This window comes from Rattus norvegicus, chromosome 1 (genome assembly GCF_036323735.1).
Source record: "Rattus norvegicus strain BN/NHsdMcwi chromosome 1, GRCr8, whole genome shotgun sequence".
NCBI classification, from domain to species: domain Eukaryota; kingdom Metazoa; phylum Chordata; class Mammalia; order Rodentia; family Muridae; genus Rattus; species Rattus norvegicus.
The window spans coordinates 164,348,419-164,373,463 of NC_086019.1; the positions used below are offsets into that span (position 1 = coordinate 164,348,419).

The 25,045-nt window shown below is 42.2% G+C and overlaps 2 protein-coding genes across 13 annotated transcripts in view; one reads left to right on the forward strand and one right to left on the reverse strand.

The window, feature by feature from the left end:
* The window catches only part of Mrpl48 (mitochondrial ribosomal protein L48), a 61,248-nt gene extending 39,632 nt beyond the window's left edge, over positions 1-21,616 (reverse strand). For 5 of the 7 annotated variants that reach the window (XR_010065073.1, XR_010065072.1, XM_063285143.1 and 2 more), the window contains exons 1-2: positions 21,418-21,616; positions 18,262-18,415 (exon numbers count right to left, since the gene is read on the reverse strand). Coding sequence is in view for 4 of the 7 variants with exons in the window: in XM_063285143.1 (XP_063141213.1) it covers positions 18,262-18,415; positions 21,418-21,616 (353 nt within the window). In the remaining 3 variants the exon portion in view is untranslated. Of the gene's footprint in view, positions 1-2,858; positions 2,977-18,261; positions 18,416-21,417 lie in introns of those variants that run through there. The other 2 variants (NM_001106282.1, XM_039106102.2) reach the window with 2 other exon arrangements.
* Positions 21,615-25,045, forward strand: part of Rab6a (RAB6A, member RAS oncogene family) — a 52,292-nt gene continuing 48,861 nt past the window's right edge. For 4 of the 6 annotated variants that reach the window (XR_010058322.1, XR_005493259.2, XR_010058323.1 and 1 more), the window contains exon 1: positions 22,012-22,154. Coding sequence is in view for 3 of the 6 variants with exons in the window: in XM_039092745.2 (XP_038948673.1) it covers positions 22,085-22,154 (70 nt within the window). In the remaining 3 variants the exon portion in view is untranslated. Of the gene's footprint in view, positions 22,155-25,045 lie in introns of all 6 variants that reach the window. The other 2 variants (NM_053366.2, NM_001414455.1) reach the window with 1 other exon arrangement.

The following is a 25,045-nucleotide window of genomic DNA, read 5'->3' on the forward strand; positions in this document are numbered from 1 at the left end:
TCTCTTGTGAGTTTGATGCCACCCTAGTCTATGTAGAGCAGTGGTTCTCAACCTTCCTAATACTGTGACATTTTCATTCAGTTCTGCATGTGGTGGTGACACCCAACCATAAAACTATTTTGTTGCTACTTCATAACTGTAACTTTGCTGTTATGAACCATAATGTAAATATTTTTAGAGACAGATGCTTAGCAAAGGGGTCACAAGCCACAGGTTGAGAATGGCTGATGTAGAGAGTTCCAGGCTAGCCAGTGGTCCACGGCAAGATTCTGTCTCAAATAGGAAAAGTCTAATGGTGACAGCTAACAAGTGCCCTAGGAGACCCCACAATTAGGGCTCTTTCCTCTAGCATAGCCTCTTAATGCAAAGCAAGTTCTAGGATTACATGATGGTTCTTATGTTCTTTCCTGTGCTAAAAGATACCCTGAGACATGGATTCCAGTTCTTACAAAGGGTATTTCTCTCTTTCCGTTTCTTTTTTAAAGATTTATTTATTTATTATATATAAGTACATTGTAGCTGCCTTCAGACACACCAGAAGAGGGCATCAGATCCCATTAGGGGTGGTTGTGAGCCACCATATGGTTGCTGGGATTTGAACTCAGGACCTCTGGAAGAGCAGTCGGTGCTCTTAACCACTAAGCCATCTCTCCAGCCCCTTTTCTTTTCTTTTTTTAAAAAATTTATTTTTTTTAATTGATGGGTGTGCCACATGAATGCAATTCCCACAAAGGTCAGAAGGAAGCTTGGGTGCCCTGGAGCTGAAGTTAATGCATTGCTAACCTGCAGCTAGAAGAGTTGCAAGTGTTCCTAACCACTGCACCACTTTTCACAAAAGATCCCTGAGAAAAAAATCAGTTCTTGCTTGGACTTCATGCATCAGAAAGTTCAAATTGAACTAGATGAAGTGACAAATACCTATAGACTGAGCTACTTGAGGGACAGAGGTAGGAGAATCACTGGAACCTAGAAATTCAAGGTCAGCCTTGGCAAAAAATGAGATACTATCTCAATAACACAAAGCAGTGTAATTCAAAGGAGAAGGAAGAGCTGAAGAGGTACAAAAACCGATTCCCACAAGCCTCATGTGCCCCTCACTGTCCTCAGCCAGCACACACACAGCTAACAGCTCAAGGATACCAGTACAACAATCAATGTTTTCAAGTCTTTTTTCTAAGTTCTCTCAAAAGTCGATTTTGTTTCTAGTGTGTCCTCTGGCAGCATTTTTCTACCATGACTGTACGGACTCTTGAAATCTATCCTCACGAAGGTCATTAGGAATACAGATTTTATAACCACTGACATTTGAATCTCTACATCTGTTCTGTCAGCTAGGATTGCTCAGTAATATGTGAAGAGCAAATAAAACTACATAAATGACTATACAACACCAACATTCCTATTAGCGCCATCCTCCATCCCTCACAAAACACCCACTCCTATTTACAGCACCCTCTATTGTGCTCTTGGGCTCGTTTTCCTTTACTTTTTGAGGTCGGGTTTCAAGTAGTTTAGGTTGGCTTCAAACTCAATCTGTACTCAAGACTGTCCTTGAACTCCTAATCCTCCTACCTCCACTTCCCAAGGTTCTATGATTAAAGACACTACCCCAATGCCTGGCTTTATTAGATGAGGGCCTTAATGCCAGGTTTCCATGGATTCTTCTGCACTATTGTGAATTATACTCCTTGAGTACTGATCCTCTCTTCCTTCCTAGGAAAGAAGAGAAACAGAACCAGAGAACAGAATGGAATGTTGGAGTTGATTTATTTCTAACATCTCTGAAGCAGACTTGTTATCACAAATTGGCTAAAGAGAACCAGTGGATCCCTTCATGAAGGATGGGGTAAGAAACTCAAATTCGGAGACCATCAAGGGTAGCCCCACATCCATAAATGGCAATGACCATACTGATGTATACATACATTATGGAGATAGATATTTTTATAATTAATGCCTGGAATAAAACCCCAATATGAAGAGAACAGGAATAACAAGAACCTAAGCAGCATGACGCAATCGGAAAAGTCCAACTGAGAACCGTTAAATTTGTTAAGGGAAGAGAAAAATAAGGAGCATTATTTAAGAATGGTAGTTTGGCTTAGGGTAGTGGTGCACGGTTGTAATTGTAATCCAAGCACTGGGGAAACTGATGTAGGAGACCGAATCATGAGCAGTCTGGGCTACATGGTGAGACCTCGTCTCATAAAAGGAAAGAAGGTTCATCTGGTTCTGCCATAGTCTCTTTAATAATTTGGAAGCCAAGAGTAACAACAACGAAATGGTTGACTTACTCCGTTTTATGATATGCTCTTTTTTTTTTTTTTTTTTTTTTTGGTTCTTTTTTTCGGAGCTGGGGACCGAACCCAGGGCCTTGCGCTTCCTAGGCAAGCGCTCTACCACTGAGCTAAATCCCCAAACCCTTATGATATGCTCTTAAGTAAGATTTTGTAAGCAAAAATGTAGTTTATCATTATCGTATTCCTCTTATCACCCAGTAACTTCATTCACATCCCAACCACTTCAGCGAGGATTCTAAAGGATGATTAAATGTAAAAATTAAACGACCTGCCCAAGGTCAGACAATTTATGGGGACGATATTTTGGGTTCTAATTCCGTGGGTGGGCTCTCCCTTCCTAGGCACTGGGCAGCGAGGGTGACAAGCGGAGGGGGCGTGGCACAAGACTGGAAAGTTCGCCCTGGGCGGAGGGAAGAATTGACAGTGAGGCACCGCAGGGACTGCTGGGAAAGGCCCGTTCGCAGAGTCCTAGGCTTGAACGTCTGCAAGCAAACACCTTCCAGCTCTGCTTTCCCTTCCGCTTTCCTCAGCGCCCTACGTGCGTGGAATCGGCTTTACCTTTCCCAGGGTTCCGCTCATTCTCCACCACTGCGGCTTCTGAGCAAACCGAAGATCCGCCCTTGCAATCGCGACCCCTAGGCTTCTGAAAACGCGACCGGAAAGGTCTTCATCAGGTCCGTCCACAAAATCCAACCGAGACTCTTTCTACTCCCGTAGCATCTTGGTTCCGGAAGTATTTAAAACCCAAGGGATAGAACTCTCCCCAGATTCCACCCTCACTCTAGCTCATGTCATCTTCCCTATGATTTCTCTGGGCAGTATTAGTTGCCATCTTTGTTACCGAGTGCTTTTCACATAATTTTGGTATCTCACCTATGAGACTATATATTACTTAATGTCTCTTCTTATTTGTTTGAATTCCTTTAGGACTCTAATCCTGTCTGATTAATTCATCTCAGCGTCTAGTATGCAACCTCGACTTTAGAACTGATTAACCCCAGATGAACCTTCCTAGCATTCCCTATCCTCATAGTAATTAAGAATAATTATTTTTTTATGAGTGGCCTTGGTGTGCAATACTTTGTGTTCAGTAACTTCATTCCTCACAAGCCTCCTGAAGAGAAACTACTCGATTTTACAGACAGAAGTCCCTCAGTGTAGATCAGGCTGGCTTTGAATTTGTATTTGCTTCCAAGGTGCTTTGATAGCAAGCTTAGGCCACTACACCCAGCTACCAACTGTTTAGTTAGCAATATCTTTTGCCAGTCCTTTGATAGAATCCTGGGATATAGTTCGTGGTTCCTGACCTTACATGGCACGTTTAAATTATTATAGAGCAATAAGAAATTCATGTTACCAAGATAGGCATACAAACTCTGTGTACAGAGGGAGTGCATGAGTACATAATAAAGTCAGCACTGGGTGAAATAACGAATATGCAATGATTACTTCGTTCATTTTGCTACTGTTGCTGTTTTTAACAAAGAAAAGGTGTAAAAGCTAGTAAATAAAGGCTGGAGAGATTGGGGGGCAGTGGAGCATGCCTTCCAGTACTGGCACTGGAAGGCAGAGGCAGGGTGGATCTGTGAGTTTGAGGCCAGCCTGGTCTACAAAATGAATTGCAGGACAGCCAGAGCTACACAGAGAAACCTTGTCTTGAAAAAAAAAAACAGGGCTGGAGAGATGGCTCAGTGGTTAAGAGCACCCGACTACTCTTCCAAAGGTCCTGAGTTCAATTCCCAGCAACCACATGGTGACTCACAACCATCTGTAAAAAGATCCGATGCCCTCTTCTGGTGTATCTGAAGACAGCTACAGTGTACTTATATAATAAATGAATAAATAAAAAAAGAAAAAGAAAAAAAAGAAAAAAAACAGAACAAACAAAAACAAAAATAAAGGGCTGGAGAGATGGCTCAGCGGTTAAGAACTCTTGTGGATCTTGCAGAGGACCTGAGGTAGGTTCTCTGCCCCTAAATCAGAAAGCTCTCATAACCTCCTGCAACTCTACCTCTGGGGAATCAACCCTCTGACCTCCTCAGATACCTGTGTTTACAAACACAAAAACACATGCACATAAATAAAAATAAAATGTCCTTTAAGTGGTAAATATGAATTGGGCTTCGGTGATGGTGTGGTTTGTTGTCAGCATTCCTTCCAAGATCCTAATGTTTCATCTATCTTTCTAGAATGAAATTCCAAAGACCCACCTACATTGCTGTAGATAAATCTATTTCTCCCACGTGGGGCAGAAGACATGGAGACTATTATGGCCAATTTTATGGACCAGCTTTACTGAGCAATGTGGCAACCAGATACTTGGTGAGACATTATTCTGGATGTTTCTGTTATGATATTTTGGGATGAGAGTAACATTTAAATGAGTAGAATGCCCTCCCTAATGGGAGTGGACCTCTCCCAAACAATAGAAGGCTTAAATAGAACCCAAATGCCGAACCTTCCTCAAATAAGAAGATTTTTGGTTTCCTTTGACATGGGATATGGTTTGTTTCCTGCCATCCAACTCAGGCTGAAACATGAAACCTTTCTAGTTCTGGAGCTCGCCAGCCTTCAGAGTATAGCCACATTATCAATATTATAGCTCTCAGGCCTTCACACCCCACTGTGTTTCCAGCTTGCCAATTCACCCTGTAGATCTTGGTACTTCTCAATTTACATAATAAATGAGCTTATTCCTTACATTAAAATCTCAGTAGGTAGATGATAGGTAAGTATACATATACATGGGTACACATTTATGAATATGTGCATATGTCTGTACATAGACATCCTCTTTAGCTTTGTTTCTCTGGAAAACCACAACTAACACAGATCACTTAAAGAGACAAGTTCATGGCTTAAGGATGCACTGAACTTAATGCAATTGCATCACTCAATACAAAGTAGCTTTTCTTAGTTATTATTAGGCAACAAAAATGTCAGAGTGGCTCACATAGAGGAAATCTGCTCTGAAAACTGAGGTTAGAAGTTAGATTTATAAATCCTTTGCTAGATGCTGAATGAAGCAATGAGTCGGGATCTAAGTCCTTATGATCTTTTATAGTCTGCAAGCTACTAGGACAGTTTGTATCTTAATCTTCACATCCTCCGCATTTAGCCCAGGATTAGTCTGTGGCAATGTGTCTGATGAACTGCATAAAGGCTGGCATTCTTGTTGCCATTTTGTTTTGTTTGAGACAGGATGTTATGCATTTCCAGGCTGGCACGCCTGTGGGCACACGTGTGTGTGTGTGTGTGTGTGTGTGTGTGTGTGTGTGTGTGTGTGTGTGTGTGCTTTAACTCCCTCTTTTCTCTCTTTCTTCTCCATATAGTCCACTTCTATAATGTATTTCTTGCTTACATCTCTGCGTAGAATACTTTCAGGCTTAATCTTGCCTCTGTCATTTATCCTTCTCTCCCCTCTCCCTCCTTCTTCCTCTTCTCCCCCCCCCTCTGTGTTTTAAAGAGAGTTGTAGAAATTTTTTAAGGTTTTTTTTTAAAGATTTGTTTATTTTTTGTATACAAGTACACTGTAGCTTTCTTCAGACACACCAGATCCCATTACAGATGGCTGTGAGCCATCATGTGGTTGCTGGGATTTGAACTCAGGACCTCTGGAAGAGCAGTCAGTGCTTTTAACCGCTGAGCCATCTTTCCAGCCCAAAAGTTGTAGAATTTTGGAGACTTCCAAGAACTCTTACTGAGTGTTAGGATTACAAGTATGTGTCACGAGGATAGAACCCAGGACTTTTTTCACACTAGGTACTACCAACTGAATCACATTCCTATGAATATTTAGGAAATTTCTGGCCATAGATATATAAAAATGCTTTCTGGAACTCAGCATGAATATCTGTAATCCCAATACTCAGTAAGTAGAGGCAGGAGAATCAGAGATTCACAGCCATTCTCAGATAGAGTACCAGGCCAGCTTGGGATATATGAGACCTTGCCTCAAAAGACTGTCCAATGGGTAAAGGTACTCAATGCCCAACCTCACAACTTGAGTATGAGCCTCAGAACCCATGTGGTGGAAGGAGGGAGAGAGTCAGAGTCTGAAAATCCCAAAAGTTGTCTTCTGACCTACACACACACACACACACACACACACACACACAGTAGTACACTCATGCCCACCCACACATGTACACAGAAAATTTAAGTGAATAAATGCATAAATACAAATGAAAGCTCTCTTGGGGAATCCAAGACAGCATAGGCCACTTTCCATGAACCTGTAGCAGCTTCATTTCCCACACTTTTCAACACACATGCTATTCCTAGGCCAAAGTAAATGCTTAGAGTTTTCCAAACATAATACTAATACATGCTCTCACTACTCCACGCCTTTTTACCTACAATCTCTTGTGCTAGGAAGACATTTCTCAATCATGTACCAGAAAAATCCTCAGTCCTCTTTCAAGACACAAGTCAAACGATGTCTTTCCTAGCTGTCATCTAATAGCCATTTCCCAAGATTGGTGTGATGCCTTTTCTGTACTCCCTAGTCCTTTCCCCTTGGCCCTAGCACAGTGTAAGAGTGTACTGCTCATCTGTGGTGTATCTTCTCCATTGAATAGGGAGCACTTCTACCACTCACTTTGTTACCATGGACCACAAAGCATAGGAAGGCTTAAACAAATGTTGAATAAGATTCTACATATGTGAATTTAAAAACTCTTACATATAAGTATAGGTTTTTAGATTTTCCCGGGATCTTCAATCACACACACACACACACACACACACACACACACACACACACACACACACACAAATGTGGAGGAGACTGCAGATAAAGCTTAGTGGCACAACACTTGCCCAGCATATACAAGAGCCTACATTCAATTCCCAGAACACACACAAAAAAGTGGCCTTGCTGGATTTATTTTTACAAGCTAGCTTTCTTTTAAAAGGCTCTTTTAAAAATAAACTTGCTCTAGACCCAGCACAACCACATCAGAGAAAGTCTTAGGGAACAAAAGAACAAAGGCAGGCCCTTTAAAAGGCGATGTTTCATCTCAAGTCAAACTTCCTTTACAGCAGTAATTCTATGGCCACCTATAATAAAAAAAAAAAGTCTGCAATGGGGCCCCAAAGCTTTAATATATGGCTTTAGTGAAAATATATAAAGTAAGTTACCTCAGACTACAAACTAGATTGACTTTAGTAAGGCTTTTCTGCTTCTATATTTTGGCACAAGGTAAGTCATACTTAAAAAGAAAAATGCATATGTAAAAGCTCAGAGATGGAAGAGGGCTGGCTACCTAGGGAAAAAACAGAGACAGCACTACCTGCTTCACTGGAGGTTTTCTGTTTGTTCAGGGCATGGCTGTGTGAACAGTGATTACTCCACCCTGGAGAGAGCACTAAGTGATGAAAGAGGCAGCAAGAGGGAAGCCTGGTGAGCAGGTGGATTGCAGAAAGGAGAACGAGGGGAGAGGTGCAGAGGACCACAGGCAAGGAAGCTCTGTGTGCACTGCCGAGAATAATCCTCCCTGATGACTCAGCTGCCTATGTGAGGACATAGCAGAGAATCCTGAATGCAGGGCATCTGAGAGGCCATCTCCATGTACCTTCCTCCCCGGCAGTTCAGGCTGGACTGTGCTAATCCACCGATTTGTACCTTACACATTACAACATAAGGCAATATATCTTGCTGGGTGAGGTAGTTCACACCTTTAGTCCCGGTATTTGGAAGGCAGAGGCAAGTGGATCACTGCGAATTGGGGGCAAGCCTGATCTACATAGTGAATTCTATGCCAAAGAAAATATTGCTTGCAAACAAAAAGAAATCCTTTGTATTGTTGCTACCCATGGCCCCAAAGCCACATATATACTGAAAAATAGAAGATAAAAGTCATTATACTACAGCAAGCCACTCAGAGTCTCTAGCACATGCCACTTGTGTGACACCCTAAGACTAGAAGACAGGTACTGTGTATGTACGTGTGTGTTTCTGGGGATCTGACCCAGTGCTCTGGGTATGCAAAACAAGCATTCTCATTCTACCACTGAACTATATACCTCCATCACTATGTTTTTGGAGTTTTTTTTTATTATAAAGGGCTAGAAAGATTGTTTTAATGTCCTCTGGAAACAAACTTAAAGGAAAATGTCCTTCTTTTTCCTGGTATTTGATGACATAGGAAATTTCTCATTTTTTTTAAAAACCCATTGTCTAATTGAGGGTGACTCTGAGCAAAGTGCACAATATATCTATAGCTATGAAAATATAATGAAACTCGTTAGACAAAAATAAAATAGGAATGTAAGACAGGAAGATTGGGAATTTAAAGACAAGCATAGGTACATAGTGAGCTTAAGGCCAGCCTGGGCTACACAAGACGCTATCTCAACAAAACAAACAACCCACTCATACTGAACTCTATCAGTTCTTTTATTCACAGAGCCTCATAGAAAAGGCAAAAGCTACTAAAAGTTATTTCCCTCCAGTCAAATAAGAGAATAAACCATGCGAACCACCCCACCCCCCATTTAGCTAGATACCATGGTGCATACTGGTAGCCCCAGAAACTGGGCAGGCTGAAGCAGAGGTACCCCTTGAGTCCAAACGTGTGACAGTAGCCTGGACAACTCAGCGAGACCCTGCCTTCACAAGTGAGAGAATGGTTGTGGTGTAGCTCAAGTCTAGAGCACTTACAGAGCACTAGCATCTCGGCATGCGCAAGGCCTGGGTTCTAGTCCCTTACACCAAGAGAAAAGAAAGAAAACTCTCCTGACCTGCTCTACCTAATTAGAAAGTGTAATGCAAGTCAAACCACACAGAGACACCTAGGAAGATAAGACTTCAAAATTGTTACATCTTTCCTTCCTGTCACTTGAGAAATAGTGGGTACAGCTGGGAGGGGTGGCACTCTATGTAAAAGAACTCAGTTTGGAAAGGCTTTTGCTTGTTAGATATTCCTAACTTGGTGAAAATTCTTCGAAGGTCATTACTACCCCAAAAACATGACGATTCAGTTTCTCAAGATTCTTTTAGTCTAGGACTGCTGAAATTATAAAGTCTTAAAGGATCTCAAATCTAGTAATTCTTGTGGAGCAACTTTACAAAGGAGTGGTGAAGCTATGAACAGTCAGTCAGTTGCCACCTGACAAGCTCACTCCTTTAATACTTAATTAGGAAACATAAAAATTGTAACAGTCACCCAAGGAATACGTCATTCTATGCATTCAATTAAAATGGCAAGCAGTGTGCAACCAACAACACTTAAAATCAATTGGTTCCATTGTTTTAAACAGGAAAAAAAAATAAAGGGTGGCAAAGGTTAGTATTGTTTCCGATTGGTGGAATAAAACATTATTTTTCTCAAACTTTTCCTAATTCCCCAGAATTCTAGAACATGCCCGCACGTCCATAATCAGAGAAAAATATATAGAAGTTCAAACGTGTCAAGCCACACCTGGCGTTACCAATTCATCTGGGAGTTGCAAGGCGGAGGTGACTCATCTTAAAGGAGAGGGAGTGAGACAACAGGGCTTTTACTAGTCTGGGTTTGAGGGGGAGGGACAGTCCCTGGTCAGAGTGGAGACTGATCTGCTCTGCTAGAGTTCAACCCGGAAGCGCTGACGCTGGCACAACACTGGGCGAAATCCAGCCTCCGAGGCTGAGGATAACGTGGCAGCTGCAGCCCTCCAAGGCTCAGCTGGACAAGCCCGCCCCTTTGCCCACACAATTACGACAAAGCTAGCTCCACCCACTCTCCCCTTGGTTCACTGGAAGTCATTTTGTCTCCGAAGGCCCGCCCCTCTAGGGAAGGGGAGGGGTGTGCCGCCTTGCCTGGGACTTGAGGTGGCCATGCTGAGTGTGGCCAGCTCGGGTGGGTGGGGCAGTTTTCTCTAACTGCCGCGGACTCTGCCCCTGCTCCTTCTTGGTCACAGCTCTCCGAACCCAAGAAAGAGGTGATTTGCCACCAAAATCATAGTTAATTGAGAACTAATGTTTGTATCCAGTGCACATGTCTCTGGTACCGCCCCTGGAGGCCAGTGGCTTTGGTTTTCTAGAGATGATGTCATCCCAAAGCCTCTTCCAGGTCCTAGTGCCTACTTAAAATTAGAGCTCTTAGCGATGGGGCAGTCAAAATAATTCATTGTTCAAACTCAAATAGCAATTAGTGCGAGATGCGCAAAAGTGAACCTTTTGTGTAGGGTTTATAACTACACGACTTTGAGACCCCCCAGTTGTGTCTCTCTCCCCAACAGTGTTCGGAGACACACGGGCACACACACACACACACACACACACACACACACAGAGAGAGAGAGAGAGAGAGAGAGAGAGAGTAAAAATTTCCATTTAAAGCATAATATCCCAAATGTTATATAATCATTGCCATAATATATTTTTTCCATTATTACAAACAGAATCTCTATAACCATGAAAGGCTAACTCCTCTAGTCCTTTTCTCTAGCTCCTGGTAATCTTCAATTTATGCCTCCAGGAATTTACCTATAATAGATATTTATATAAGAGGACGGATCTATGATTTATTTGCCTTGCATCGGTTTTTTCAAGATTAATCTGTGCAATATGTCAACGTTTTATTCAATTTCATGACTGAATAACATTACCTTTTATGAATATATTTCTATGTGTTTTTTTCTTTTTGTTTTCCTTTGTTTAAGATCAGATCTCATGTAGCTCAGGCTGTCCTAGAACTTACTGGGTAGCAAAGGATGACTAGGGACCTCTGATGACCCTACTGGGATTACAAGCATGCATCCCATGTTACCAATATTTGTTTATCCATTCATCTGTTGATGGACTCTTAAGTGGCTTCTGTCTAGGTCTCCTCTCCTCTCCTCTTCTCTTCTCTTGTCTTCTCTTCTCTTGTCTCCTCCTCTTCCTCTCCTCCTCCTCCTCCTCCTCCTCCTCCTCCTCCTCTTCTTCTTCCTCTCTCTCTCTCTCTCTCTCTCTCTCTCTCTCTCTCTCTCTCTCTTTCTCTCTCTCTCTCTCTCTGCATTGCCTTAAACTTCTGAGATCCTTCACCCTCAACTTCCCCATTTATATCTACAGATGCATGCTACTGTGCCTGGCTGGTACCCCACATTTAGGAACAGTCAGAGAGGGGCTGGAGAGATAGCTCAGCAGTCCTCTTCTGGAGGATTGGGGTGAGAGTCCCAGAACCCACAGAGAGACTCATAATGTCTATAATTCCAGTCCCAGAGGATCTGAGTCTGCTTCTGGCCTCTGTAGGCCTACACAGGTACACAGGCATACATACAGACAAAACACTCAGAAACACAAAATAAAATAAAATAATTTTTAAGAACAGTCTGAGAAAAGTTAATTGGGAGGAAATGCCAAGAGATTAGGGGAAAGTCAGGAGAGAAACATAGTGATAGAAGGCCACCGAAGAACAAAATTTCAAAAAGACATATCAAATACAGATGAGCTAAAGACTGAGAAGTATGTCTCGAAGCTGCTATCAGAAAATCCAGACTACATGATATCTCCTCAAAACTGACTTACGAGCTGCAAAGGGGCCCAGAGTTCCTTTAATTATCTTTTCAAGAGTCGTTGAGGATCATTAAATTCCATTAAAGTCTTAACAGGAGGCAAAACGAGAGCACAAGCATAGCAAATTACTATTGATTAAGCACCAATCACGAGACAAAGCAAATCTGAGACTATAAATTACATAGCTATTTTAATTATTTTTTTTTCTGAGACAGGGTTACATGCAGTCCAGGCTTACTCAAAGCCAAAATATAGCCAGGACTGACTATGAACTCTTGATCTTCCTGTCTCTACCTCCCAAATACTGAGATTATAGGCATGTGGTGTGTGTGCGTGCGTGCACACAACAGAACTCAACAACAAAAAGACTAATAATCCATTTCATATGATCAAAGCTGAGGATATGACTTAGTGGCTAAAGCATGAGGTCCTGGGTTCAGATCCCAAAACCACCACACAAAGTAGGATGTGTGTGTCTATAATCCCAGAGCTCCTACAGGGAGAGACAGAAAAAGCTCTAAAAACTCGAGGGCCAGCTGGTCTGGTGTACACAGTGATGAACAACAAAAGACAACAAACAGATTCAATAAAGTTATCAAATGCCTTTACTTTTTATTACTCATTTCATTTAGTTTTACCTAAATTTTGTTGTTTTTTTTCACATTTGTCACACCAGTAGACTCATGTACCCTCAAGAACAAAGGCCACATTCTTTTTTCTTTGCTATTTTCAGTGCAAACAAGAGTGTTAATAGACCGTGATCAAAGTGTTTATAGAATGAACAAGTAAATGACTACATATTTCAGGGGACAGCATGTTGGAAGCCAAGCTGATAGGTTTAGCAGAGCTAACACTGGTGCTGTGCTGCCAAGGGACCTTTTTTTAATTCTTCCTCATGACACAGTTACAAATCTGTGGCAACAGCCCATCTTTCTCCTGTAGTTACATTTGTAAGATGGATACATGACCTAATCAAGACAATGAGATGTAGCAGGGAGTCCATTAGTCTCTGGACTGTATAGTGCTTTAAATGTTTCAACTTGAGTTACCACCAAAGTCAGAATTTTGAGGAAGACAAGTAGAAAGTCAGAAAGACAGAAGATCTTGATTGTTATCACCATGGCTAAGGAGTCATTAACCAACCCTGGAGTTGTTCTAGCCAAGGACTTATGATCAACCCTACTGTTTACTCCACTTAATAGTTAATTTTTTGTTTCTTCCAGATGAAAAGCTCCTGAGGAGGTGTTTGAATGAATTATATATGTGTATGGGAGAGGGTGGAGCTGTGTCGTTTTCTTTTTCCTTCACTAAAAGTCTGTGGACGTCAGGCATGGTAATACATATCTTTAATCCCAGCACTCAGGAGGCAGAGGCAGATGATAGTATCTCTGAAAGTCTCAGTCAGTCTAGTCTACATAGCAAGTTCCAGGCCAGCCAGGGCTATGAATGAGACCCTATCTCAAAAACAAACAACCTACCTACCTAACTAACTAAACAAGAAGCCTATGGAAGGGGTTGGGGATTTAGCTTAGTGGTAGAGCACTTGCCTAGCAAGGGCAAGGCCCTGGGTTCGGTCCCCAGCTCCGACAAAAAAAAAAAAGCCTATGGAAGATGTGAAGAGAGAAGGCATCGTTCTGCTTATGAAAAAGTCCCTGTATTGAGCTCTCTGTCTTCTGACAGAAAAAAAAGTGACAACTGAACAACCTGGGAATGTGGGGTGAGTCAGACAGTGCTGTGTACAAAGCAAATTACTTCATTATGCAAATTGCAATTATATTTTTCTTTTTCAAATTATACGTATTATTATTATTCTTAGAACGGTCTCCCTATGTAGACCTGGCTGTTCTGGAACTTGCTATTTAGACCAGGTGGCCTCTTATTCACAGAGATCCACATGCCTCTGCTTCGTAGGTGCTGTTTACCCAGGTATGTACCACCATACCTAGCTTACACACGGACTTTGATGGCCTCAGATCTGGACAACAGTCACGTGAAGCCAGGAAGACAGAAAGTAGGATGGCCGATATGAAAATATCTTGTTTTGACTGCATTTTTCAGCCTGAACTCACTTTTCAGTGAGAACTCTCTATGGTGTTGCCTGGTGTTTCACACTCCTGATCCTTTCTGGGACTCTCTTAGCCAACCAGCCTGCTTCTTGCTATTTTCCCCTTTAGTAAGCACTTTCTACACTCTATTTAGTCAGTTACTTCTGCTTAGTCTTCGTTTCTCAATGTAAAACATTATGGCTCTTGGATGGAGATGTCAGAGCCTCAGTGTGCAACTGAATTATTTGAACGAATTTTTGGAACAGTTTCAGAAAAGAAATGAGGTGGAAATACCTTTAATTCATCACCTTTGAGCTGCAACGTTTTTCATATTTTTCTCCAAGATGCTCATTACCTCATTGGATTCTTTGAACTATGGGTTTTTTTAATAAGGATTTTGAGGTCTTATTTGTTTATGGTTTTGAGATAGAGTTTCACTATCTAGCTGGCCCAAAACTCACTATATATAATCCAGGGTGGAAATCTGTAAAAACCTGCACCACTACGCCTAGCCTACCTTTTGATTTTTATGTAAGATAATATCCTAGTTAATTTGTGTTGTTCAAATGTATGTACACACACACACACACACACACACACACACACACACACACACACACACACAGAGGCAGCTTCTCTTGGCCTTTTAGCAGGCTGCAGTTCAGCTGCTGGTATTTCAGTACAGCAGTGCTGTGCTTACTTTCCTGTCCAATGATGCTGTGTTCTTTCTATAAACAGCAGTGAAAGCAGTTGTTCTCTTCCACTCTGAGAGCGATTATCTCTGAGTAGCAGGTGGAGTGACTCATCCTCCTGGATGTCTTAGAAGAAATTTTATGAGTGGGAGAGGATGCAAGGAGAGGCGCCCCAGCGCTATGTCAGGTTTTACACTCTGGCCCTCATATAATGAGAAGCAAGGTCTTTCCTTGCTGCAATGGCAGAACCTGGAAGCAACACTCACTTCTCTGGCTTGAAGAACCACATTATTCATAACAGGGCCATGATTCACATGAACAGAACAAAATGGAATGATCAAAAATAGATTCTGTAGATCAATCTGTAGCAAAAATAACTTCATAGCTATGAGTTGGCTATAATTACATTTCTATCATCCTCTCCTCACGTTGGCTAGATAATCTTTTTTAAACCTTTTATTTGGTGTATATGGGTGTTTTGCCTGCATGTGTGTCTGTGTGCCATTTGCATGCCTCATGCCTGGAGAGGCCAGAAGAGGGCATCAGGTCCCCTGGGACTAGAGTTACAGACAGTTGTAAGCTGCCATGTGGAGGCCGAGAATTGAACCCAGGTCCTTCGGAAGAACAACCGGTGCTTGTAACTGCTGAGCCCAGCTCTCCAATTCCCATTAAATAATTTTTATTTTTCTCTTATGGTACATAATTATAGATTGCTCTTCAGGTCAATATATTTGAAAAAGAGGATTTTTTGGTTTTGTTTGCTTGTTTCGCACTGGGCTTCTGTTTGCTTGTTTTGATGCTATCAGTTGGACCCAGGGTCTCATGCATGCTAAGCACTGACAAAGGGTTTTAATATTAGGTACTCTGAATTTTGTTTTTGGGTTTTTTTTTTTTTGGTATGGTTCATTTGAAATGAGACAACTGAAATACACTTTATAAATCAATCGAACTCTTTTAATTGGCCTCCTTGAGTGATTGAGCATCCTTTATTTTTATGCTGTTTATTGAACCACTAGTATTTGTAGTAATGGTTATAATAATCTGTAGGGTGGGTTGAAAGGGAATTTGATGGAATTTGAATTAGAATTCCTGTCAGAGCTAATACTTGTTTCAAATATGGGCAATATGATTTTCGTCTTCCTACCTGGATTTTTTCTCTTTCTATTGATTTCTTGCCTTTATAAGAGCAATAAGACTTTTTAGGGAGTAGTAAACATGAAAAGGCAGTTCCATCTTGGCAACTATTACTGTGTTCTAGATATCCACATAATATCAAATGCATAAACTGTGTGAATGCTTTGAAAAATCTAAAAATGACAATTTGATCTCTTATAATAACAAAGAAATGCAAAGAATAAATATACCATGAAGACATTCTTTTTTTTTTCCTTTTCTTTTTTTCGGAGCTGGGGACCGAACCCAGGGCCTTGAGCTTGCTAGGCAAGCGCTCTACCACTGAGCTAAATCCCCAACCCATCATGAAGACATTCTTAAATATAAGGACATTTGTAGTTTAAAAAAAATCCAGAGAGAGGCCAGTTCCAGAGTTCACACATTAGTTCATGATGCCTCTGGCCTCCCTGATTAGCTGTCATCAATGGGTTGATGTTTTTTTTTTTTAAAGATTTATTTATTTATTATATATAAGTACACTGTAGCTGTGTTCAGACACGCCAGAAGAAGGCGTCGGATCCCATTACAGATGGCTGTGAGCCACCATGTGGTTGCTGGGATTTGAACTCAGGACCTCTGGAAGAGCAGTCAGTGCTCTTAACCGCTGAGCCATCCCTCCAGCCCAATGGGTTGATGTTTTAAACTCAGAGTTACATATGAATGTTCACAAGAGCTGTATTAACTATAAATATTATGCTCATGAACAGTCACATCCAAAGGCAGAAAAACAAGATTTTCTTCAACTTCTTTTTGTACTTTTTCATTAAGAAATAAAGTTTTTTTTTCTCAAAAACTTCTATATCAACTCTTTCATCTTTGACTGCTTCAGACTGTGTCATGTGCCTGTACTTTTTATAGCCAGTCATGGGGGAACATGCCTTAATTCTAGCACCAGGGAAGCAAAGGTAGGTGGATCTCTATGCGTTCAAGGCTAGTCTGGACCACATAGTGAGAGACTTGTCTTAAAAAAAAAAAGAAAGAAAAGAAAATTTCTATCTGAGTGAAGGTGAGTTATACTTTTATTACAGTTTCTACATAAGATCCCTGGACATACTTAGAGATTGCCAATTACTTTAGTCAAAGAAGCTGCTCTAGGTAATTCTGAATTTGCAGCTACCAAGCTAAGCCTGTTCCCTTCTACTGCTGCTAGGTTTTAGTTATGAACTTGGTCCAGCATCTCCTTTGCACAAATAGGAAATAGTATCAATTTACACTAACACATTTTTGGCTGTTGTTCTAAGAAAATGGTTTTACCCTTCCTCAAATGTCCAAAATCCTGTTCATTCTTTTAAGACAGTAAAGAAATAAATTCTCATTTATCTTATCCATTCAGCAAATATCTGTTGCATGGCTACTGTGTACCAAGCATTTTTCAAAAGTTAGGGTACAAGACATGAATTCTGATCCTACGGAGATTAAAGTCAGAGAAAACCAAGAACTAGCAGTGAGGGATAAGTGAGGAGAGAAAGACAACCTGAAAGGACAAGTGGAGACAAGTGGAGACACTCACTTGTAGTTTGGTGGGAAGAGAAGCAGAAGGGAGGGCATCTCAATGGTTCTTCAGTGGAGTGAATGTGTCTGTCCAAAATACTAATGTAGAAATCCTGATTCCCACTAAATTTAGTACCAGGTATAGAAATTAGGGAGTTTATTAGGCCAGAAGGGTGGAGTCACCAAGAAAGAGATTGGTGTCCTTATAAAAGACCCTGGAGAGCTCTCTGGCTCTCTTTCTGTCATACAAAGACACAAGGAAAAGAAAAGTATTCATGAACCAAGAAACAGCTCTCACCAGACACTGAATCTTCTGGCATTATAACCCTGGCTTTCCCAGTTTCTAATGATTAAATTAAATGTTTGATGTTTAGACCATCCAGCTCATGCTATTCTGTTACTGTTGTAGCAGCCAAAATAGACAGGTTTTGTAGGTGATAGCTGAAAGGAGTATTGTGATTAAAGGGAGGGACAAGGTGATGAGGTGCAGAGAAGTGTGTGCAGGAAGTGATGGTGAGAGAGCACTTTATAATTCGGCAGTGCTAGCTAGGCATGGCGATGAATTTCTGTGATCCTGGTACCAAGAAGGCTGAGGTGGGAGAACTGCAGGTCAAGAACTGCTTGTGGTGCATGGGAAGCCCCTATCTTACAAATCCCAACCATAAATGACTTTAAAGATACAAAATACAGACCTCTAATTCCTTCTTCTCCAAAGAAATTTTTTCCTTTTGTTGAACCTGTACTTGAAGCACTTACTATGCATGTACCTTTTAGACTATGAAGATCTCTACGTCTAGCTGGGCCATAGTGGGGTACTCCTTCAATCCTAGCACTCTGAAGGCAGAGGCAGGCAGATCTCTGTGAATTCTAGGATAGCCTGGTCTACAGAGTGAGTACAGCCAGGGCTACATGGAAGCACCCTGTCTTGGAGAAAACTAAAAAAGTAAAAAGAAAAGAAAAGAAAAGACAAAACTCTGAAGATGGGCTGAGGATACTCTTGATTCTGTTATATTCAGTTCTCTGTACTTGGGTTGGGGAAGGGGAATCTCTGAAGGGAAAGCATATGACTTGTGGTGTACCTGATAAATATGAAAGAGGCTTCAGAGGAGAAGGAAGCCATGCACCCATCAGTGTAAAACCAAAGCTTAGTTCCATGCACCTGGGTCCTATCTCCTTTGGAGTTGGAGGCAGAATTGCTTGAATTTTGGTCCAGCCAGGATAACACGGTGAGATCTAGGAAGATAGAGGAAAGGGAAGAAGGGGGAGAGGGAACAAAAGTGGAGGCATCAAACCTGATGAGGTATGAAGCATTTGAGGTCAGAATTGGGTTGTACATCCCTCTCTTCCTAATAGCACCAGCTGCTTGGTGACTATAGAGACAAAGCAGCAGGAAGGACTTGATTCATAAAGTTCTGGAGGAAGTACAAAGTAGTTTGAATCCTCAGATGTCACTCCAAAGGCTATTTCAGGAAAGAATGAAAAGCTGGTACCCAGCAGAGCAACAGCCACTCTCACTTTTGTTTGCAAAAGCACTTGAGAAATAGTTTGTTACTGTTCTTTGTAGGTGCTGTTGGGGGTGTCCTATCTGACCTGATAAGCTACCTGTACAATCGATACCTTCAATGCCTTCGTCTTCATCTTCCTCCTCCTTCCCCTTCTTCTGAGACAACGTCTTCTGCTGAAATTCAGGCCCCTCTGAGATTAATTATGTAACCCAAGCTAGACCTCCTGTTAGGATTATAGGTGTGAACTACCAGACTTGGATAGTTTGTTTCTGGGACAAGGTTTTGCTACTTAGTTTAGGCTGGTCTGAAACTCTCCATCATTATTAGTATTAGCTGCTACTGTGGTTTTAAAACTCAAATATTTATGTTATGACCCAGTTTTTCCTTTTTCCTTTTAGATATATATTCAAAAATCCCACCACCTGTTTGAAAGGAACTGCAGGAAAATGGTTTTTTTTTTTTTTTTTGTAATTCTTTATTATTGATTGACTTAGTGTTAGGATTAAACAAACCCAAGACATCAGGTATGCAAAGGAAGCACTGTACCCCTGAGCTATTCCTAGCACCAGAACTTCTACCTTCTAATTTATTCTTCATCAGTATATCATCCTGCATTTGATGAGGTACTTGTTTAACCTTGTCTATAACATGAAAATGTATTTTGTGTAGAAGATACTATACGTAGACTTTTTAAAATTCACTTGAGAGACTTTTGATGTTTTTACTCCTACGTTTTTATTTATTTATGTTTTCAAAGCATTTTTGGCAAGATCTTATGTAGCTCAGGCTGGCCTCAAACTCACCTATGTATGATCTTAAACTCCTGCCTCTACTTCCCCCTTACTGGGATTGCAGATTTGAGTTTTGATGTCTTTAAAAGAGTTTTATTATTGCTGAACAGAGATATCCTTTTTAGATCTTGTCCCATGAGATGTTGAAGAGTGGCAGAAATTGTGCTGATGCCAAAATCTAATTCAATGCTTCTTTATTTTTTTCTATGAATAGACTTTATTTATAACTCTTTTCCCTCCTTTGATGCAAGATTTCATGCAGCCTAACTTTGGTATGTAGCTCAGGCTGGCCTTAAACTTATGATCCTCCAAACTCTCTCTCTCTCAAGTGCTACTATGATCCTGGGCATGCACCACTGTGTCTGGCTCTAGAAGATTTTTAGGTGTCCTAAAGAGTAGATTTAGGGCCTCATACATGCGAGAGAAAAAAAATCACTCTACTTCTGGCTCTTATCTCTATCTTTAGGTTTTGTTTGTTTGTTTATTTTGTTTTTTTGTTTTTGAGGTAGGACCTCACTCTATACCTTAGACTAAGCTGGAACTAACTCTGTAGCCCAGGCTTGCCTGTACATGACAACAATCTTCTTGGTTTAGCTTCCTGAGGGTTGGAATTACGATGTGAAGCACTAGATAGAGAATAGTTAGATTTACAAAGGCCATTATAGAAGTTCCCATATACCACTCCAGAATCCTCTATTAACAGCTTACATCAATAGAACTTACATGTTATAATAAATTAATCAGTATCAAAATACTGTTATTAATTAAAATTCATGTTATACTCAAATTATTGTGTATTTATCTAATACTCTTTTTTTAGGGATCTCATTTAGATGAAAACATACATTTAATTATACGTTATGTAATTGTCCACATTATGCTTAGTTCATGTTTTCTTACGGCATTCACCTTTATCTTATTGGAACGTGAATCAGGTTGACAATTGGAAATGTTTAGGATGGCTAATTTAAGATTTAGCTCAGTGGTAGAGCGCTTACCTAGGAAGGGCAAGGCCCTGGGTTCGGTCCCCAGCTCCGAAAAAAAGAACCAAAAAAAAAAAAAAAAAAGAGAGCCCCACTCAGGTCTATCCAGAAGTTCTGCTTTAAGGGGAAAGGGTGATCTCTTAAATACTCTTTTCCGCAGATTCGTGATTGTGTTGAGGCATGTTGTGTGACCTTTTCCAAAGCTGCATCGCTATGTGGACAGTCGTTTCTTATCTGCAATATCAGGGGTTTGGTTTATATAATATCTAAACCCATTTCTAGCACGTAGTATATGGTTCTCATCTGACGAAATGGACATCCAAAAACATAGGCCACTCAACAGAGGATCACGCCAACACACACTAGGGAATTTGATGGCTTAACAGTAAGGAGACAGCAGAGGTTCAAATAAAACCTTGATTCCATTACATGACTATGTGGATTTTGCAAGTCATTTCCTTCTGCTGGGCTCCAGTTTCCTCATCCACAAAATGGAGAGGACTTATTTCTGGTAGTTATGAAACTCCACGGAGTAACGGAGGGGAATCTATAAACGAAGATGCGGAGCAAAGAATTATGTTTAGAAGGTTAGTGCAAACAGGGGCTGACCTGAGGAAGGAGAAGGAACGTTAAGGGTTTTGCACTTATGATGCACCTTAGAGTGACCCAACCCCACCCACGCATTGCTGCGGTCATTCCACCTTGGTTCCGGCTCCGCCTCCGTCCCACCTTCTTTTCCCTCCTCCCGCCTCCAATCGCCTTGCGTCGAGCCACACTTCCCATGGCCGCCAGGACCCTACACCTTCCTCTGCGCGAGAGTCGCGCGCGCTCTCGCGCCGCCACCTCACTCAGCATCTGCCCTCCCTCTGCTTTTTTCTGATTGGCTCGACTGTCAGTGACGTCAGCGTTCCTTCTCCCCCCCCCCCCCCCCCGACTCCCTGAGTCCCCTCGCCTACCCGGAACTCGGTCCCGCCTCCTCCCGTCTTCTCCAGACGCCAGTCGAAACCTGATCGGCCCCTTTCTCCGCGGCACGGGAGGAGCCCGGAGAGCTGGCGAAACCAGGAAGGCATTGGAGGTGACGCGCACGCGCACGCACCCACGCACGCACGTCCGAGGCCGGCCGGGCTCAGGCTCGCGCCCGGACTCGCCCCGCATCCGTGCCAGAGGCTCGCGCACTCAGCGGGTTGGGCTGCGGTGGCGGCGGCGGCGGCTGCTGTGGGAGCCCGAGCGCTGCGCGTGCTAGGTCCTAGACGCGTCTGCGGCGCTCGCCCCGCCACCCTCCTCTCTCACCTCAGTCTCCGCGCCGCGTTCTGAGGGAAGGAACGGCGCTAGGCTAGCGAAGCCCGAGCGCACCGCTGGCTGCCTCCGACACCGCCCTGCGTCCCTTCGCGGTCGCGGGCCTGGCTGGGTGCTAGGCGACTCTGCGGGGAGGCGGCGGCGACGGCTGCCGGTCGGTGGAGTCACTCTCCCTTCAGCCTCGCCCCTCTGCTCGGCCCTGCAGGGGCCGAGAGGACTCCGAGGCTGCCCCTTCCGCTCGGCCCTCTTCGTCAGCGGGTTGGAGCTGCAGCGGTCTGGAAGAGGTCTTTGAGCTGAGGCGGCGGCGGCGGCTCCTCCGGCTCCATCATGTCCGCGGGCGGAGACTTCGGGAATCCGCTGAGGAAATTCAAGCTGGTGTTCCTAGGAGAGCAGAGCGGTGAGTGCGCGGCTCCCCCGCTCCTGGCAGCCGGCCGCGGCTTCCCCGCACCGCCCCCAGTGCAGCCCTTCTGGTCGCTGAGGCTCCCCGCCGGCCTCGCTCTTCCTAACCCCCCTCCCCACCAGCCCTTCCCCGGGGTCCCCTGGCTCCCCTTGTCCCTGGCTCCTCCTCGCTAGGATCTATCGGGCTTTTAGCCGAGACCTCCGATCCTCGTCCGGACTCCGCCGCCCGCTGCCCGGCCCTCTCGGGCCGCTCTGTCCTCCTCAGCCCTCACCCCGCCCAGCCTCCAGTCCATCTCTTTCTTCCTCTGCTCTGCGTGGTCTCCTGCACCGGGGCCGGCTTTCTGGGGCCCCACCCTTGTTCCTTGCTCCTTTTCCGGTTCCCATTGGAACTGGTAGTGAGGTCCCACTCCGAGAAGCCCCCAACTCTGGGGAACGGGCCCCTCTTCAACCTTGGATGAAGGAGGGTGGGATCTGGGCGTTGTTTTCCCCTGAGGCTTGGCTCTGAGTTGTACAAGTCTCCTGGAAGGTGCGAAGTGGTGGTCAGAGAAAAACAATTCTCGCTCAGTTTTCACCTAAATGAAGAATTAGGGTTAGTGAGTTAATATATTTCAACTGAAATCGACTTGAAAAGAGGTGGCGTTGCCAGTGATGATTTTGGTCCCTTGGATTGGGACTGGTTGGAAATCCTTATTTTCTATTGATTTTCATCATTGACAATTCTCTTGGCACTGTTGATGCCTTTTCGATCTCTGCCAGATGCTATGTCATGATCAGTTTACTTCGAATTTTTCTCTTCTCACTTCCCCCTTTTCTCGTTTCAACATGAAATATTTAGGTATCTTTATGATGATAAAAGCAAGGATTAACGGGTGAAATGTTAATTATTAATTTCTTCTTGAGTATTTTCCAATTACATATTTAAGATGTATGTGAGAGGCTTAAAATAATACATCTTTGTTTTGTAAGATTGCCTTTGGGTAATAGGGTAATAGATCATCTAGCTCTCTAAATTAGATTAGAATACTATTTGCGTTAACTGATTTTTTTTAATATATACCTAATATTTCATAGGATCCTGTGAGTGAAATTGTAATGTCATTTGCCTGGTCAAGGTTCTGCAGTCACTGTTCTTTCTAATAGATACAAGGTACTAATTTTGTAATGGTTGTCACGAAGATTACTTGTTTCAACAACTTTATATTATACAAACTGAACAGTAATTCAGAGATTATAATCTTTGTTTTTCTCTACATTTTTCTTGACCATCATTAAATTCAGACACTGGGGGATTAGTTCCAAGTAATCAAACAATGAATACCTACTAAGTATCTTAGATGAAGTTATGGAGAACATTATTTGGAGTGGAAAGCATATAAATGGTAAAATATTCTTAGCTTTTATTGTTAGGTTGCACTATTTATACCAATTTGGAACTTTATATCTGGTTAACACCGATTGCAATTTTACCTTCAGCAGGACCTGAGAAATAATTTTTCCTCATATGTTTGGATTTGTCTTCCCTATAACCTTGTTTAATGGAAAGAGCTCTTCTCCCTCTTGTTTGCTTTTGGATATTTCTTAAGTATAAACGTCCAGGCCAGCAAGATGGCTCAGTGAGTAAAACAGGCACTCACCACCACATCTGACAACCTAAATTCAATCCCCAGGCCCTATACAGTAGAAAGGGAGAGCCAACTCTCAGAAGTTGTACTCTGATCTCTATGAACATCCACCTACAATAAATACATAAATGTAAGAATAAAATTTTTTTTTCTCGGAGCTGGGGACCGAACCCAGGGCCTTGCGCTTGCTAGGCAAGCGCTCTACCACTGAGCTAAATCCCCAACCCAAGAATAAAAAATTTTTAAATAAAATAAGCATTTCCTTAGGTGAGTAACTTGATGAAAACCTGTGAAATTGATCCTGATCCTGTTAGTGTTACATGGCAGTTTCAGGACAGCGCCGTACATAAAATAAAGTTCATTGGTCATTGTTAATAATAGGTTTGAGTGTGCTTATTGTACAGTCTATGGAGATTGTTGACTGCTTCATGTGTGATACAGGACTAAATTTAGTTTACACAAAAATCCATTAATCTTTCTGTTGAAGTTTTTATCATACATAGAGGTCTTAACTTATACTTAACTACAGGTTTCCTTTGGATTTCTTGAGTGTGTTAGAGTTGTATGACTTCTCATTTTCTTTGGTTACTCTTTTTCTTTTTGAGCTAGAGTTACATTCTGAGTTACAGCTAGCCCAGGCTGGTTTCAAATTTGGAGTCCTTTTGCCTCAGCTTCTGAGTTCTGGGATTTCAGGGGGAGCTACCATACCCATTTTTATTTTCCTTTCCTTTCTTTTTTTTCTATTTGAAAAATTTTTTGAGGCAATTTCATGTAGTGAGGTTTACCATGAACTAGATCTGTATAGACCAAACTTGCCTTGAATATCTGATGATCTTGTCTTCACCCAAGTGCTGGAATTACAAGTGGTTGCCACTGTGTTTGGTTTATGTGGTACTAGGTACCACAGATTTAGTTAATGTCATGAGTTTTGGCAGTCTTATTTTCTCTTTATTCTAGTAGTATATGATAAAGGAATGTTAAACTGCATAAGTCCTAACATCTCCTTCAGGAGAATCTTTACACCATACATACTGAGCTATAGCCTCAGTCATAAAAAAATTAATTTTTTTAAGTTGGCAAATAGAGTACGGAAAACAGTAATATGTTTTAATATGACTTTTTCATTCTGTGTGTGTGTGTGTGTGTGTGTGTGTGTGTGTGTGTGTGTGTGTGTGTAAGTGGAGAGAGACAGACAGTGTAGCCCAGGCTGGCCTTGAAGGTACCAGATCCTCCTATATCAGCTTCTCAGGTCTGTCATTTCTTTCTT